The sequence below is a fragment of the Carlito syrichta genome, unplaced genomic scaffold (assembly GCF_000164805.1).
Source record: "Carlito syrichta isolate Samal-C Ts95f unplaced genomic scaffold, Tarsius_syrichta-2.0.1 Scaffold309583, whole genome shotgun sequence".
NCBI classification, from domain to species: domain Eukaryota; kingdom Metazoa; phylum Chordata; class Mammalia; order Primates; family Tarsiidae; genus Carlito; species Carlito syrichta.
Genome location: NW_007253679.1, coordinates 52,169 through 69,079, shown reverse-complemented (window position 1 = coordinate 69,079; position 16,911 = coordinate 52,169). Strand labels below are relative to the sequence as shown.

The window sequence follows — 16,911 nt, the reverse complement described above, 5'->3', positions numbered from 1 at the left end:
ATATCAGATTATTTCCCTTATTTCTAATGTCCTGGGAGAGGTGCGGTCTCTCCGTCAACTGGTAACCCTACCTTCCTCTATACCGTGCAGCACTGGGTTTTAACTTGACCGGCCCAGAGACAAAGCTAGAACTCCATTGTCACCTGCCACAATCATACCAATGACATGCTCCAGTCACTGAGGCTGCTATGAGATCATGCATTTCATTCCACACTCTTGCCTTCCCTTTTTCCCTGTGGCTTTATCATCTGTTTAGTCAAGTTTTGGCTGGATAGAGCAAAATTGAAAGTGGTTTGGCAGGATCCAAGGCTATACTAGAAGAGAGGAAAACGTCAGTAGTGAATTCCCAAGATAAGGACCTGAATGGGAGAGGGAGCCCAAGAGATGGCTCTTGAGGTCGGTCTCAGCCCACCCTGTGCTCTCAATACTGCTGAATGATGGGCCAGAAGAGCTAGTTTTCAGTCTTGCTAGGTCCCAATACTGTCTGGGATTCGGCAATGAGAGGAACTCCGGGCACTTAACTCATATCAGACATGCAAGGTGAAATTCTGCACAAAAATAATGTGTTACCAGAAGGGACCACACAGAACCACAGACATATCCTCTCTGTCTCTTATCCACCTGTCATCTTTTAAAGACCGGCATTATCTTAGCTTCCCAGAAGACAAAAAAGAAGTGCAGAGATGAAAAAAAGATGCACAGATCATAATCTCAATGTCCCAAAGCAAGGATAGACTGTCCCAGCTGAATCTGGGATGATCAAACACTCAGACAAGAAAAGCTGATGGTAAGGTCTGCCACTAGACTGAAGACTAGGTAGGGACCAGGAATCCCACATTTGGTTGCTGGGTAAAACCTACAGAGACATCTGACTTAGGACACTGGGTCTGTAGGTGAAGAAGATAGATCCTCTTCTCTTGCAGTTTGGTTACTGTTTTTGACAAGAACAATTATTTTGAGTGGACAAGCCTTGCAGAGATGTGACCTCCAGAGAAAACACAAAATACATTTGTGTTACCCCCTAGCTGTCCCTCTTAGCACAAATTATCCCTTCAAATGTTTGGTTCACATGTGTCCTCAGCAGCACATGCTCACACTTAGAACCAGGAACACAACACTCGGGTGTTTTGGAACACTCTGCTCCCGAGAACAGAATATACTGAAATCTGATTATTCAAAATGGAAAAAGCTACCAGTCAAACAACCACATGGGATTAATTGAATTGAGAATAAAATTTTTTTAAAATTTCAACTTTCCTGTTTTTTGGCTTTCATCTCATCACCCACTGAGCAATAGTATGCAGAAAAATAAGGTACAAAGCATGCTGTTCAGGGAACTGCAAGGCAGGTAATCCATAATGGATTCACCCGGCATTTCTGTTGCCCCTACACACCACAAATGAGCAGATAAAAGCTTCAAAATATTATTCCTTGGGAGGAGTGTGTGTGTGCACAAGCACACGCAGAACACAAGACTGACTTTAACTGTTGGAAAAGTGCTCCTTCTGTAGCGCATTTTTAATGACAAGAATTTAAAAATATTCACTAACAATAGATTTTTCCAAAGGCTCATAACAAACACTGGCTCTCAGCACTGTACATTTGTAACCTTGAAACATAGTGATTATGTGCTATTTCCAACTCTCAGCAATATGCAATCAGATGTATCATTATCTACAGTCTGTGAATATGAAAGAGAATGTAGCACACTACAGAGAAGGCAAGAAGCCTCAGAGGCCCAGCTCTGCTCCTAACATCACTTTCAGCTTGCTTCGATTCCAGAGATAACAGGCAAAATCGTCAGAGCCTGTGATTTGGTTGCTGAGTCTTGTTTTAAAAAAAATTGCAAGCCTGTGATTGTCTGAGCCCAGGGGTTTGAGACCAGCCTGAGCAATTTGGTGAGCCCTTGTCTCCACAATAAATGAAAAAACTAGCTGGGCGTGGTGGCGTGTGCCTGTAGTTCTAGCTACTTGGAAGGGGCTGAGGCAGAAGGATCAGCTGAGCCCAGCAGGTCGAGGCTGTGGTGGCCGTGAGTGTGCCACTGCACTCCAGCCTGGGTGACAGAGTAAGACTCTTACTCAAAAAAAAAAAAAGTTGATGTAGCCATTGGAGAGACAGTGGAAAGGGATGTCAATTAAAGTTTCAGAAAAGACAAGGGCAATTTTGTGGTAAAAGAAAGGGCAAAGTTCTCAAGTTTTGCAACACAGGCCATCTACAGAGGGGAGAGTTCCTTTTAAAGAGTGTTAAAGAGTCTGAGCTGGCAAAATAATTTTCTCTGAGGATCCACAGGTTTGGAAGGAATGGAGTAAAAGGAACATTTATGTGCTAGGCCCTCCTTCCTTCTGCCCCAACATTTAAGAGTCAGGCAAGGGGCACACCTGAATTTACTAAACAGGGCTGTGAAGAGAGGTGGCAGGTGCAAAGCCTCACTCAATTGCTATTAAATAAATTACATGTTGCCAGGGTGCCTGCCTTTTAACAGATTCTAGCAATTTTCTAGAGATGGAGCAGTCACCCTGACACCTGATCCAGGTGTGACTCCTGTGACTCTGAAACACTATGTAAAAAATGGGGGACTCCTGGGAGAGGGAAAGAGGAGGCACTAAGAGCCATGGAGTCACCTTGTGCCAGGTGCTGGCACATACACTCTCATCTATTCTACACAGCAACTCTATTACCCTATTTTACAGAAGAGGAAGCAGGTGTTCAGAGAAGAGAAATGACTTCCTCCAAGTCATACCCAGTAATTAATTGGCAGAGTTGAAATCTGAATTCAAATCTGACTTAAAAGCTTTCCCTGCCACCTTCATGCTGGCTTCCCAGGATACACAACTTTCTTTTATAATAACATAGTAGAACTATACAAGGGACTTTGTGCCATGTTGTACCAAAGTGCTTTCTGTGCATTATTTCCCTGACTTTTCTTAAGTTAGTGCTATTAATATGCCCATTTCACAAAGCAGGCAACTGAGACTTGGGAGGCTAAGAACCTTCCCTAATGTCACCCAGCCCGGCTTGAGCTCAAGGCTCAGCAAGGCCTGGATTCTTAGCCACAGTACTGTTAGTTTCCTAAGCCAAGTGGGAACCCTGAAGGAAACAGACTGTAGAGGCAGAAGGGAAGTAGACACTGAGGCAGGGAGTGGAGAATGTTCATTCGGCATTTAAGCCCTATACTCTGAAGTCAGCAGCTTCTCTTGATTCTTCCCCAGCATATTAGTCCAAGTTCATAAGTGCCTTGCTCGTGTGCACCCAGCAGACACTGACTGTCCTCTTCTAAGGGCACAACTGGGTACTGGTGGGTGGCATCCAGCATAGAGGACTCATTAGATGGCCACCTCCCAATACTCCCCCTAGATCCCCAATGAGTTAATCTACTTCCCTTCCCCTTGGTTGACTAAGGTTGTTAATGATGTGGTCAAACTCAAGTAGAAGTTCCTTGTACTTGAGGCAGAAAGCATGCTTTTCTTTTTTAAACCTGGGAATGAGGGGTGGGAAAGACAGTTAAAGAGCATTAGGGATCATTCTTCAATTGTCTAACTCTTTACCAGTTTGTAACCTTCACACTGTTTCCCTATATTTCTTTTCTTTTTTTTTGAGAAAGTAGGATTTATTGAGAGGACAGAAAAGCTCCCACAGTGGGAGGGGACCCGAAGGGGTTGCCCATTTCCCTATATTTCTAACAAATGATCTATTTATAATTAAAGCACCCTGCTAATAAATAGAGCATGAAGAACTCAAAGCAACCTAATCCCCTTGATCTGCTTGCCTTGGGTCTGGGTCTGTGGTCAGTGCTTGGCTAAGATTTCCAGATGATGCGTGTCAGATGGGAACTAACCCTGGGGAAGACTCATTCCCCGTCTCCTGTGACCAGGGTACCTCTCTGCCCAGAACTCACATACCACTCCATGTTTGATAGTCATACTGGGAACAAATAGAAAACCACACTAGATTTTTGTTGTTGTTGTTCTACCTGGCAGGAATGAATGTGAAGCTTGCCAGTATGCTTGGAACATCTTTTGTAAAAAAAAATAATAATAATAATGTCCAGTGCCAACTACAATCCCTGGGAAACTGGGTGGTTATTTCCTACAAAGGAAAGAGCTACCTCTCAACTGCATTCAAAATAGCCATTGCTGCTGCTAATGATCTGTTAAGATGTTGCTTCACTGAAGCCCTTTGTGTGTCTATTTCATTTTCACAATCCCCTGGGAAATTCTCATTTCTCAGATGAGGAAACTGAGGCTTAAAGGATGAGAAAAGGGTCCCAAGGCCTCAGCTCACAGGTGGTCAAGTGGAGATTCAAACTCAGATCAGTCTGATCTTCAAATCCAAGTTCCTAACCACTTGCCCAATCATTATTCCCAGGGGGAAGGAGAAAAGAAGATGGGTTAAATAATTTCAATTGGAACTTTGGAAACTTCTTTGAAGCTTTGAAAGTTAAAAAGGGCAACCCCTTTGGGTCCCCTCACACTGTGGGAGCTTTTCTGTCCTCTTAATAAATCCTGCTTTTTCTAAAATAAAAACAAAAAAAAAAAAGAGTAAAAAAGATTTATGTTTTTAGGACACAAATCTAGTTTTATTTTTTTTAATTGGCTAACCCATATTGTGTTCTATGACACATTAAAGCCAATTTTTATCTACTTAAAAGTCTCAATATCTGAAATGTGGGTCCTATGTTCCAGTCTAAATTTCAAGTTTAGTCCACATATGACTGTGCCCAAACTTAGGAACTTACTGCTGTAGAGTTCTAATCCTAGAGGAGCACTCAGAACATGCCTGTACACTGTTTCCAAACTCTCGGTACCACCATGACAATTTTTTGCCATATGTCTATATCATCCGAGCTATAATGTACTTAATGTTTTCTCAGATTACTCATTTTTTACTTAAAAAAAACTCATTGTAAAAAATAAGCTATATTACTGTCTTACATGGAAAATCACTATCACTTGCCATCACCAGACACTAACTTAAAAAAATGAACTCTGTTAAATTCTTTGTGTGTGTGTGTGTGTGTGTGTGTGTGTGTGTGTACGTGCGTGTTGGAGTCTCACTGTTGCCCAGGCTGGAGTGCAGTGGCATGCTCACGGCCACCGCAGCCTCGATCTGCTGGGCTCAGGTGATCCTTCAACTTCAGTCTTTCAAGTAGCTGGAACTACAGGCATGTGCCATCGTGCCTGGCTAATTTTTCTTGATTTATTGTAGAGATGAGGTCGCACCAAGTAGCCCAGGTTGGTCTCAAACCCATGGGCTCAGACAATCCTCTCACCTCGGCCTCCCAAAGTGCTGGGATTATAGGCGTGAGCCACCACACCCAGCCTTCTGTTAAATTCTTACTAGATACTCTTGCCTGCCTGATGCTTGCAAGCCTGAGGCCTGAACTTTGTACAAAGGGAAATTAGCAAAAGACAGAGAGGTGTTAATGACACACTAATTCCAAACTGAGACTTGACAAAATCAGAAGGATCAAGGAGAACTGAAAAGGGAAAGTGATTAAACTATTCCGTATATTATACTTTATATCATTTGAGCCACCCCAAGTGATATGAAACCCACCTTCTGGGAAATAATAATTTAATCTTGTCCTCTCATTACAGAAACAAAGGCTCTGAGGTCCTGAGAAGTTGAGCTCTCTTGTGCCCTGTCCCCAGCTAGTTGAAACACTGTATAAGGGCAATATGGAGAGATCTCGTCTCTACTAAATAAATAAATAACATAACATAAAATAAACATAGCCGAGTGTGGTGGCTTGTGCCTGTAGCTCCACCTACTTGGAAGGCTGAGGTGGAAGGATCGCCTGAACCCAGCGAGTTGAGACTGTGGTAGCCATAAGCATTCCACTCCCCTCCAGCCTGGGCAACAGAGTAAGACTCGGACTCAAAAAAATAAAAAAGAATCAGCTTAGAAATAAATGGTGCATTTAAGAGACTGCCCAAAGCAACCTCCTGTTCCTTGCTGTTGATGCCAGAACCAAGCTCACTCTTCCAGGCTCTTACAGCCTGGGCATGAAGCATTCAGAGATTAACAAGAGCAAACAAGGTATCTTTTCTGATGATCTCTTTCAAAGCTCTCAGACAAGTCATCATCAAACAGCTAAGGTGGAAGGAGGCAGAAACAACACTTCATCATGCATCTGGCTTACACACACAAGTAACCATCACTTTTCCCCTCTTCTAACAGTTCATTTCCTTCTTTACAAGTGGTTTCTGACTCCTTCTGCAAAACTACACCCAGAAGCACCCAAAACAATCACCAAGCAGTAAGTAGGACAGCTGATGAGGTATGAGAAAATGAACCAAGACCACTAAAACCTAACAGGATATCGATGAGACACATCCACCCCTCCTCCACCTGTGTGAAGTAAAAAAAAAAAAATTTTTTTTTTCTGCACTGGGGTCTCACTCCATTGCCCAAGCTGGAGTGCAGTGGCACACTCACGGCCACTGCAGTGTCAACTTGCTAGGCTCTGGCGATCCTTTCGCCTCAATTTTCCAAGTAGATGGAACTACAGGCATGTGCTACCATGCCCAGCTAATTTTTAATTTATTGTAGAGACGAGGTCTTGCCAAGTTGTCTGGGCTGGTCTTGAACCCACAGGCTCAGAAAATCCACTTGCCTCACCCTCCCAAAGTGCTAAGATTACAAGCTGAGTCACCGAACCCAAAGTCAAAAATTAAAAATAGTCTTCACCAGTGACCTTTAGTTATTGTCTCTGTATTTGCCTAGGGTCATTCTTGACATGCCTGCGTCACTTGGGGATTATGAAATGTTAGCACACCAATATAAGATAACATACTTGAGGAGGGAGCTTGTACTGGCCTTGGGTTCAGGCCAGAAAGCACACAGAGGGAAGACTTATCATTTAGTCCCTCAGTCACCAGGCCCAGCTCCATCTCTTTTCACCCACTGGCTTTTTCCCTTTTTCTTTCTGTAGTTTCTTCCTCCAGGAAAACTCCAAACTTCCAAATCTGGCTAATGGTGGCAAGTCCTAAACATTTACCTCCTCCCCCCCTTTTGGCCTCTATTTTTTTCAAGATCCGTACTTGGGCTCTCAGTTTTATTTAATTCAATCAGGCTGCCAACTTCTAGTAGTCTCTATGTGAAGATTGCACTCAGGAAATGCTTGATTTTTCCTTACGATTTATCACTTCTGCTGCAAACATTAGGTCTGCAGAATTCAGAGAGACATCATTTTAAGATATGACACCTACATGTATAGAAGTTTGTGTCTATCCATTCTTTGTGGGCTTTTTTTTTTTTTTGAGTCAGTCTCATTCTGTCACCCAGGCTGGAGTGCAGTGGCATGCTCACGGCCACCCCAACGTTGACCTGCTGGGCTCACGCAATCCTTATGCCTCAGTCTTCCAAGTAGCTGGAACTACAGGCGCATGCTACCATGCCTGGCTAATCTTTTTTGATATATTGTAGAGATGAGGTCTCACCAAGTTGCCCAGGCTGGTCTCAAACCCCTGGGTTCAGGCAATCTTCTCGCCTCGGCCTTTTAAAGCGCTGGAGCTACAGGTCTGAGCCACCGCACTGGCTGGTTTTTGTTTACTCTAATGGTAATCTCATATCAAATACAGAGTAAAGTCTTGCCGTTGGATCTTCTAAAGTGCAGGCCAAGAGAAAGGTCCACCAGTCCACTGGACCCCAGGCAAGGTCACTACATGCAGCATCCTGGCTAACTTTAACAGGGTTCACTCCGAATACCCTCACACAGACAGTGCTGATTACAACTGACCCCACTCAGTACATGACTGGCTTAAGTCAACATTGTGGTGTGCCAAGAGGTCAAGGCTAGGTAAGGAGGGAGGAACATTGGGCTCTGCCTCCTAATTTCTCTGAATCTCTGTTTCCTCAGCTGACAAAGAGGACAGTCTTTGCCTTGCCCACCTCATTCAGCTGATGCAAGGTTCAAAGGAGAAAATGCATGTGAAAATAACTGACTGCTATCTGAACACAGGGCAGCATTGCTATAGATTTAGTGGGCACAATGAAAAAGGGAGAAGGTGTCCTGATTGCAATATTCCTCCCCCCCCCCGCATCTCATATGCACACATAGAGGTTTAAATTAGTTATACTGTGTATATAATCATGCTCAACTTTTTTCCTCTTTATTTTCTCCAGGAAATGCTTTATTTTCTCCAGGAAATACTAGGGTATTTATATTTGCTAGTGGGTAGTGATTGCAAATAATGCCACTGACCCCTCTACCAGAGGCTATGGTCACAGAGCTATTCCCCTATTATAGGACAAAAAGGCTGTTGGCTTTTCTGGCTATTATAAATAAGTAGGAAAGGATATTAGATTGGAATCAGACAATCAGTCTTTAAGCTCCAGCTATGCTATTCCAAGCTGTGTGATCCTGGGCAAATCATTGAACCTCTCTGATTCTTGGTATTCCCAACTTTAAAATGAGGATAATTATACTTAGATGAATCAAGGAATATAAAAGTGCCTTGAAACCTATAAAATGCACAAAGTATGAACATTTAAAAAAATAATGTCATTATGAATAACTTTGAACATACAGCTCCCCCCACCCCCACCTCCAAGAGCTAGAATACTGGATCCAAAGATCTGAGTATATTGTCTTTTAATATATACAAAAGAACATTATTTTCCTGCAACATTCGCAGCACTGGGTTTTATCATGTCTTTAAAATAGTTGCAACATCAATTAGGAATAAAATAGCATCTTATTATTGCTTGCCTTTTTCATTTCTAAGATTCCTATTGAATGAACATTTTAAATAATCTTTACTTCCATAGTTCTAGTGTGTAAACTTCCTATTAGTATCTTTTGTCCATTTGTTAGTGGAAGTCTTAGGATATTCTTTTACATCTGTATAAATTATTTATATGTCAAATATATTAATATTTTGTCTGTCATCTTTATTTCAAAAATCTTTTTCACTATATTTGTCTACTTCTCTTTTCTAAGGAAGTATATTAAACGTAAAAGAAATCTTGTTTGTTGACACAGCATCATACAGTGCCCTTGGACACATCAATACTCAAGATTTCCAGGCACACTGAGGATGTCCAGAAGAAATAAGCAAGCACAGAAAAGTGACAGGATAGTACGTCATATTTAGAAAAGCTAGAGGAACCAGGAATGTCTATCCAGGAGAAGGAAAGCACCTGGGGGAAGAGAGAGAGAGAGAATGGATGTATGTGTGGAGTAGGAGAGACAGGGAGAGAGATTGCAGTTTTCAAATATTTCAGAGGATAACACATGAAAAAGTATTACTGTATAATATACAGCTCCAGAAAGCAATGTTACAATTAAGAAAGAACTTTCTCATGATCTATACTGAACAAAGACAGAGTATAGTTACCCTTCAGTATTTAAAACCCCCACAGATACCAAAACATTCAAGTCTTAGATATGAAATGATGTAGTATTTGTGTGTATCCTACATACATCCTTCTATACATTTAAATCACATACGGATTACAGTACTTATAGTATATAATACAATATGAATGCTATGCATATAGCTATTACATTATATTGTTCATATTATTTTTATTGCTGTATTATTTTTTTTCCCCTGAATACTTTCTATTTATGGTTGGATCTGCAGATGTGAAACTGGCAGATGTGGAGGGTCTACTATACATGGCCTAAGAAGGCAATAAGCTCTCTGTCCCTGGAGGTATTTAAGCAGAGACTGAAAGCATCTAACAGAGGATAAGAATTGCCCTACATGTGCTCAACAGACCTTTCTCACTCTGAGGTTCTCTGATACAATGACCCTGGGTCATTTCCTGGAGGCTGATTTTGTTTGTTTCATAAAATCCCCGGAAAAAAAGCCTGTTTTGCTACTCCTTTCCTCCTCATGTTAAGAGCCAGAAAGGAAAAAAAAAAATTAATGAATTTACTGTGAAGGTTTCTGGTTCAGCTCCAATTAATTGAAGTTTACTAATAATCGGGACTGCCTTCCCACAAAAGGACACAATGGCCCAAACACAGAAGGCCCAGGCACAAGTGTTTTTATAGACTTAAAAAGAACCACTCCTTTCCAGGCCAGTCAAGTTCAGAAAGCTTTTCTGATAAACTTGTGACACAGTCTCTTCTGAACTAGTTACTGGTGTCAATTTGTAAAACAATGGAAAGCGTTAGAAACCACTGGCTCTCACTCCCGACAGTCTGTGAGCCAATACAACCAGAATAAATGGCAATGCAATCATGGCAATTTCCCCATTTCGCGTGTGACCTCTACTTTTTATGGAAGGCAATCGAACACATACATGACAAATGAAGTAGCCCTTCCAGATATACATACACCATCAATAACAATTAAATTTACACAGGACTTTGCAAAATTAGGATATGATCAGTAATTTATTTTCATTCGGTAGTTATGAAAACAGTGGCATCAATCCAGGATTTTACAGGCAATCATGGGGTATCTTGAGAAAATGACACAATTTGCAAATATCCAGATGGTAGTTGGAACTTCCAGTTATTGGTTTACATGGAAGGCTGGTGGTTAATATAGATAAGCAAAATGACTAATAAAAGAACTAACAGTGTCACCTCCACAGAGCTGAGCATGTGGAATTCTGTCAAAGACCAGCTCCTTGGTCTTGAGAAACACAAATCAGAAATTCTCAAAACCCTCCCAAATGGAGGCTTGCAAACCCCACTACTGTGGGTTGCAGCCATTCTATGAAGTGGACTAATGGTGGGGTCCTCCACCCAGACACTCAGGAAAAAATGAGCCTCCAAGCATCAGGCAATTTGCTTGAGGAGGCGGGTCCATCCTTCATGTGTTATGTGGTAAGGAGACCAATGATTTAGTCATTTTAGAGGTAATGTGATGTGGTTGGGAAAGTACAGACTTCAGGGTCACACTGGGTTGTGAGTCTCATCTCCTCCACCTAGTAGCTCAGCCATTCTGGGCAGGGCATTACCCTGCTGTGAGCCTCAGTTTCTTCTTCTACAAAAGGGGGAAATAATACCAACCTCATAGAATTATTGTGACAACTAAAGTACAGAACTTAGAGCCCCTAATCCACTGCTGTGTGCAAAACAGCATTCAGGAAATTACAATGGTGATCATGATGTTTCTTAAAATTGTTTTAGTAATATTTTTTGAAATGCAAAGGTCTCAATGATAATATTTATTGATCACTTACTGCATGCCAGGCACTATGCTATGCACTGCACACAATCATCTCATTTGAGTCTCACTATGGCCCTAGGAGATAGAACTCTCATCATCTCCATTTTACCACTGAGGAGACTGAGGCTTGGAGAGACACAGTAGTTAGTCCACAGTCACAACACTGGCACGTGTTGGAGGTGGCACAGAGACCCAGGCAGTCTTATTCCACAGTTGATGTCTTTGAACCATCTTAAATGTACATATATAAAGCCAACATATTTTCTTCTAAATAACCTGTTCCTAGTTCATATGCATCCTGGAGGTCCAAGATCTCCAAGATACTTTTCCAACTGAACAACCTCAGAATGACAGCTCAATGTCCCTAACAAGACCCTGTCTGCAAGTGATGACCTTTCCTTAGATAACTCTGTGTGACTCTCCATCCAGCAAGATCTCTGAGGTCACATGACTCATGGAAACTATTTATTTAGTCATTTGAAAAAATCATAGGACTTTAACTACAATAAGTCCTTATGACTATTTCTATTCAATACTATAAGACACAGATTCTAAAAAATGTATAAATTACTGGAAACCAGTAACCCATCATTGCTCCAACTAGCATTCAGGAAGCACAGCCCCAGGTACGTATAATTTTCAAATGTACATGTTGACTGATGGAGGCATAAATCATGGCAGGTCTATCGGGTTCACCTTGCCATTTAGAGTTGTGGCTTAAGAGGTACCTTCTCAGTTATGAAAGGTGCCAAAGATTATATATTTAAAAGATAATTTTTTTTTTTTTTAGTTGGAGTCTCTCTCTTTTGCCTAGGCCGGAGTGCAGTGGCACATTCACGGCCACCACAGTGTCGACCTGCTGGGCTCTGGCAATCCATCTGCCTCAACCTTCCGAGTAGCCGGAACTACAGGCACACGCTCCACGCCCGGCTTATTTTTTAATTTATTGTAGAGACGAGGTCTCACCAAGTTGCCCAGGCTGGTCTCAAACCCGCAGGCTCAGGCAATCCACTTGCCTCAGCCTCCCAAAGTGCTAGGATTACAGGTTGAGCCACCGAGCCCAGCCTAAAAGATAGTATTTTAAAGCATTTTACACATATGTTAAGCTTTGTATCTCCTCTCCCCTTTTGTTTCCCACAGAAGTAAACACCCTTAGATGCTACAAGGGATGCCAATATTAAATGCTGGACAGAATCCATCAGGAAATGTAGCATTGGTTCTTGGCTCAGCTGTTGATTTTCTTTGTGGCTTTCTTTAAGTCACTTCTCCTTGGTGTCCTTATTCGTTAAGAGAAGAGAATAACACATGCTTTATGTTAATCTTATAACATGGTTGGAGGCCAACACTAGACATGGTAGATTTAGAAAAAGAGTTAGCCGAGCTCGGTGGCTCAGCCTGTAATCCCAACACTTTGGGAGGCTGAGGTGAGTGGACTGCCTGAGCCCACGGGTTCAAGACCCGCCTGGGCAACTTGGCGAGACCTCATCTCTACAATAAGTCAAAAATTAGCCGGGTGTGGTAGCACGCGCCTGAAGTTCCAGCAGCCGGGCTCGATGACTCAGCCTGTGATCCCGCACCTTGGGAGGCTGAGGTGAATGGATTGCCTGAGCCTGCGGGTTCGAGACCTGCCTGGACAACTTGGTGAGACCTCATCTCTACAATAAATAGAAAAAGAGTCGAACTCTGCCATTCTTGGTGGATATCATTATTCCCAGGGCCATGCAAAAGCCACTGGCCAAATCAAAATCAGAACCTATACTTCTGAGACCCAGAGCTGTATTCAACTACTCACGAGATAGGCATATGGTCTATGTGCTGCAAACTTTTAAAAACACTGAGAGTCAAAAGTAACAGCTTACAAATACCATGAGCAGGCCTAAACCTGACCAACATCTAAAATGATGAATGGTAAAAACAAAAATAAACCGTCCACCAAGTTGTCAGACATATTCCTAGAAATACCAGAAACACCTCTTTGCATTGTCATTAAAAATGAAATGTGGCCAGGTGCAGTGGCTCATGCCTGCAATCCCAGCACTTTTGGAGGCTAAGGTAAGAGGATAGCCTGAGCCCACAGGTTTGAGACCAGCCTGTGCAACTTGGTGAGACCTCATCTCTACAATAAATCAAAAAATTAGCCGGGCATAGTGACATGTGCCTGTAGTTCCAACTACTAGGAAGGCTGAAGCGGAAAGATCACCTGAGCCCAACAGGTTGAGGCTGCAGTAGCCATGAGTGTGCCACTGCACTCCAGCCTAGGCAACAGAGTGAGATTCTGACTCAAAAAAAAAAAAAAAGAAATGTACTTAAAAGCTTCTCACCAGACTTTAGCTTCCTTCGCCAATGTGTCTACTTGACCTGAGCCTGCCTTCTTTCTTTTTCTTTTTTCTTTTGCCTTTTTCCTTTAAAAGCAAACCCCATCATGGGGAAATAGTGATGTTTAACTTACAATCAGTTTATGCATCAGAGCTAACAGTTTTAGTGACTTGATTCAGTGTTCAGAGTCCCAAACATACTTAGAAACACCAGTACCTCCTTGCAGGAAAATTAAACAACCAATAAATATGAAAACAGAGATAAATTGAGCAAAGCTGAATGAACGATTAAGAGAAATAAACTAAGAAAGTCTAGAGCCATGAACTAAGCTCTTTAGATTTCACGATTAATGATTGGAGCCAGAGGGATCTGGCTGGTTATGGATATTAAAATTAAACATTTGCAACCCAACTCAAATACACATAAGAAATAGCAGATTAAGAGGCAATATTATACTAAAAGACATGCAATATCATAATCCATGTAGAATACACTCAAAAGTTTAAACTAGATCACTTTTAAAAAATAACAATACACTGTAAAATATCACTTTTTGTTTTCACTGGAAACTACCACTGAAACTAAAAAAAATTACAAAGCACTTAAATTAAATCTCAAGTGGAAAAATGTATTATTTGCTTTTAAGAGAATGTTTACTTTTGCAAATATTTTACTCAAGTGTATGTTATCAACAGCACATCAATGATACTTGCCTGTTCCCCAGGAGATTTTCCCAAGTGACCTTCCCCAGCACACTTGCTTCAAGGATAGGAACACATGCTAGAAGGCACCTTCCGGTGCCATGCTGTGCACACTGTCCTACTTACAGCAAACTCGAGAGAAAGGATCATTATATTTGTCTAAAAGGCACAGGTGCTCTGCTGCAACTGCCTTTGAAGGTCAAGTCCTATTTTCCTGGAGAAGCCTTTGGATAGACCCATTTTTCTTTTTAGTATAACCACATTCCTTCTACAAAGAAAATTATCTATCAAAAAAAACTTTCAGGTAGATTGTCATCAGTGCCTAGTTTATAAACAATTATATAATCATGTTTTCCAAAAAGCCGACAAGTGAATGCTGTTTTTTAAACATTTACAAATACTGACGACACCTGCTGGTAGAAAATAGATTTTAGTTAGCTGCTTATGGAGAAGCTAGGCCTACAAGGTTTGGCTGCCCTTTGCACTGATAAACTACCTCCTAAGCTTACTTAGGTTTCTCTTTGCAACTTTGTCTGCCATTATCAGGAAATGATATGCCAGATCAACGAAGCTAAGAGACTACTCTGTCTCAAGGTGTATAAAGCATAGTTTTACTCCAATTTAAATGCTAAAAAACAAAGACCAAAACCTCAGTGGTGACACCTGAAAAGCATTTATCAACTATTTCTAAAAACTATTCCTCCTGCATCCTTATTCTCATACCAGGATATCCGCATAAAAGGAAAATTGTCATATTTTACAATCTGGATCCAACTACCAAAGAAGAAAATTAATATTTGATATTTGATTTTTTATCACATTTGTGATATACGACATTTATAGCCTATGTATAAGAACAAAATATAAATTAAGCAGGTGAGTTTTGCATAAGCCTCTAGCTAAACCACTCAAAAACACTGGACTAAGTGATAGCAAGAAGGGACTAGTTAGGGACCAGAGATATTCTAGCTCTTCTTTGGACCACTTCTGTGGATTAATTAAATTGGTTATGCTTTTCTTCCTTCCAAAAGAAGTTTGAGGGGGTACCAGTCACACTACTCCTATGTTCATTAAATTAGGAAGTTCCCATTGAAAAATCATTATATCTATTCTAAGCCTGAACAACCCAAAGAAATTGCTCAAATTATTCAGGTGCTGTCCTGTCAAAACTTAAATAAGAATCTAAATGCCACTGGGCCCATCACACTTCACAGCTGTTGGGAACAAAAACTCTTTGTGAAAATATTCAACTGAGCTGGGGTATTCGGTGGGGGCAGAGGGGGAGAAGTTAGTTAGTTTGCACTCAGCTTACAAAAAGCTGCATACAACCGGAGATTGTTTGGAGTCCCGTCAGCTTGGAGCAATTCTTGTTAGAGGCAATGAATCTGTGATGCTGTCCTCTTGAATATACATAATTCAGTGAGCCAAGTGCATACAGCTGAGCAGACCCTAGGGTGGAAGGTGGCTAGAGCCCCAATAATGCTGTGACAAGGCTGGATGCACACCTGCCTCCAGACTTTCTCTGGTCGTGGTGGTTATGTTTGCAGAGCGAGGTGGGGGAGAGTGTCTCCCAGACACACATGAGTGGTAACGATGAGCTGGGTCTTGTGGGTTACTCTACAGCTTGGCCATAGCCAAGCTGCAGTCTAGTAAGAGCGACTGTATGTCCTAAGACCCTTAAAGAAAGAGGGATGCTTTCTCCTCCAGCTGAACCCAACCTTCCAAGTCAGTGAGCATGTGTTAGAGAAATAACACACAAGAGGAAAAGGCAGACTAAACACAAACTGGGAGGACTCCCTCACATCACTCTGGAGGCACAGGAAAGTTCCCAGAAAAAGAAATGTTTCCAGTTTTCCAGGGCCGCTTTCCCTTGCCCTGAGGAGTTTAATTCGTTTTCAGGATCCACGTGGGAGACATTCAAATTACTCATTTAGCCTCCGACCCCAGCTGAACGACCCCCACTGGCAATGGTAGGGTGACAGGCAGAGGTGTTGTGTCCTGTCTTTGCTGCCAAACAGCTGTAAGGCCAAGTCTGACCGGCGAGAGGGCAAGAGGAAACACTGGCTTAAAGGGAGCTCTTCCTTGACATCTGGGCCTGCTGACAGAGTAAGAGAGAGTACCTCAGCTGGTAGAAGATTCATAGCGTGAGAGCCCTGAACGACTCTAGCTCCAGGTAGAGGCAGGGAGGCGGCTGCTCCCAGGCCGGCAGAAAGAGGGACAGGGGCAGAAGAGGCAGCTCACGCTTGATTCATACAGAAGAAGCCGGGGGAGACAGACAGACAGACAGGGTAAGAAACGGCGACAGGGAGACACAAAGAGAGTGCAAGAGAGATGGGGAGAGAGAGAGAGAGAGAGAGAGAGAGAGAGAGAGAGAGAGAGAGAGAGAGAGAGAGAGAAGGCTGGCACACGCGTAGAATACGAGATGGAGGCAGAGAGGGACAGTGACACAGGGAGGACACCGGTTGTGAGAGAGGGAGGGAGACAGGCAGGTACAGGGACCCGAAGAGGTCCAGGTGGCGAGTGCGTCCCTACCTCGGCGTCCTTGGCCGGACCGCTGGCCGGGGGTACGTCTAGGCTGCAGTTCGCCCTCTTGACCGTGAGGTAGAAGGGGTAATCCTTGGCCACCATGGCGGCTGCCGGGCCTGCCCTTTGGGATGTCACCGCTGACCCCAGGCGACTACAAAACTCCCAGGCGAAAGGGGGTCCCAGCTCCACGGCGCCGGGCGGCGGCAACACGGAGACCGACAGCCGGCTCCTAG

At 42.6% G+C, this 16,911-nt stretch overlaps 1 protein-coding gene across 2 annotated transcripts in view; it reads right to left on the bottom strand.

Moving 5' to 3' along the window:
• The window catches only part of ARHGEF3 (Rho guanine nucleotide exchange factor 3), a 72,189-nt gene extending 55,284 nt beyond the window's left edge, over positions 1-16,905 (bottom strand). Inside the window, exon 1 of one of the 2 annotated variants that reach the window (XM_008067413.2) lies at positions 16,685-16,905. In XM_008067413.2, coding sequence (XP_008065604.1) covers positions 16,685-16,780 — 96 coding nt within the window. In that variant the 5' untranslated portion in view covers positions 16,781-16,905. The remainder of the gene's footprint in view (positions 1-16,684) is intronic. The other variant, XM_021717266.1, reaches the window with a different exon arrangement.
• Between the last annotated feature and the right edge of the window lie 6 nt (positions 16,906-16,911).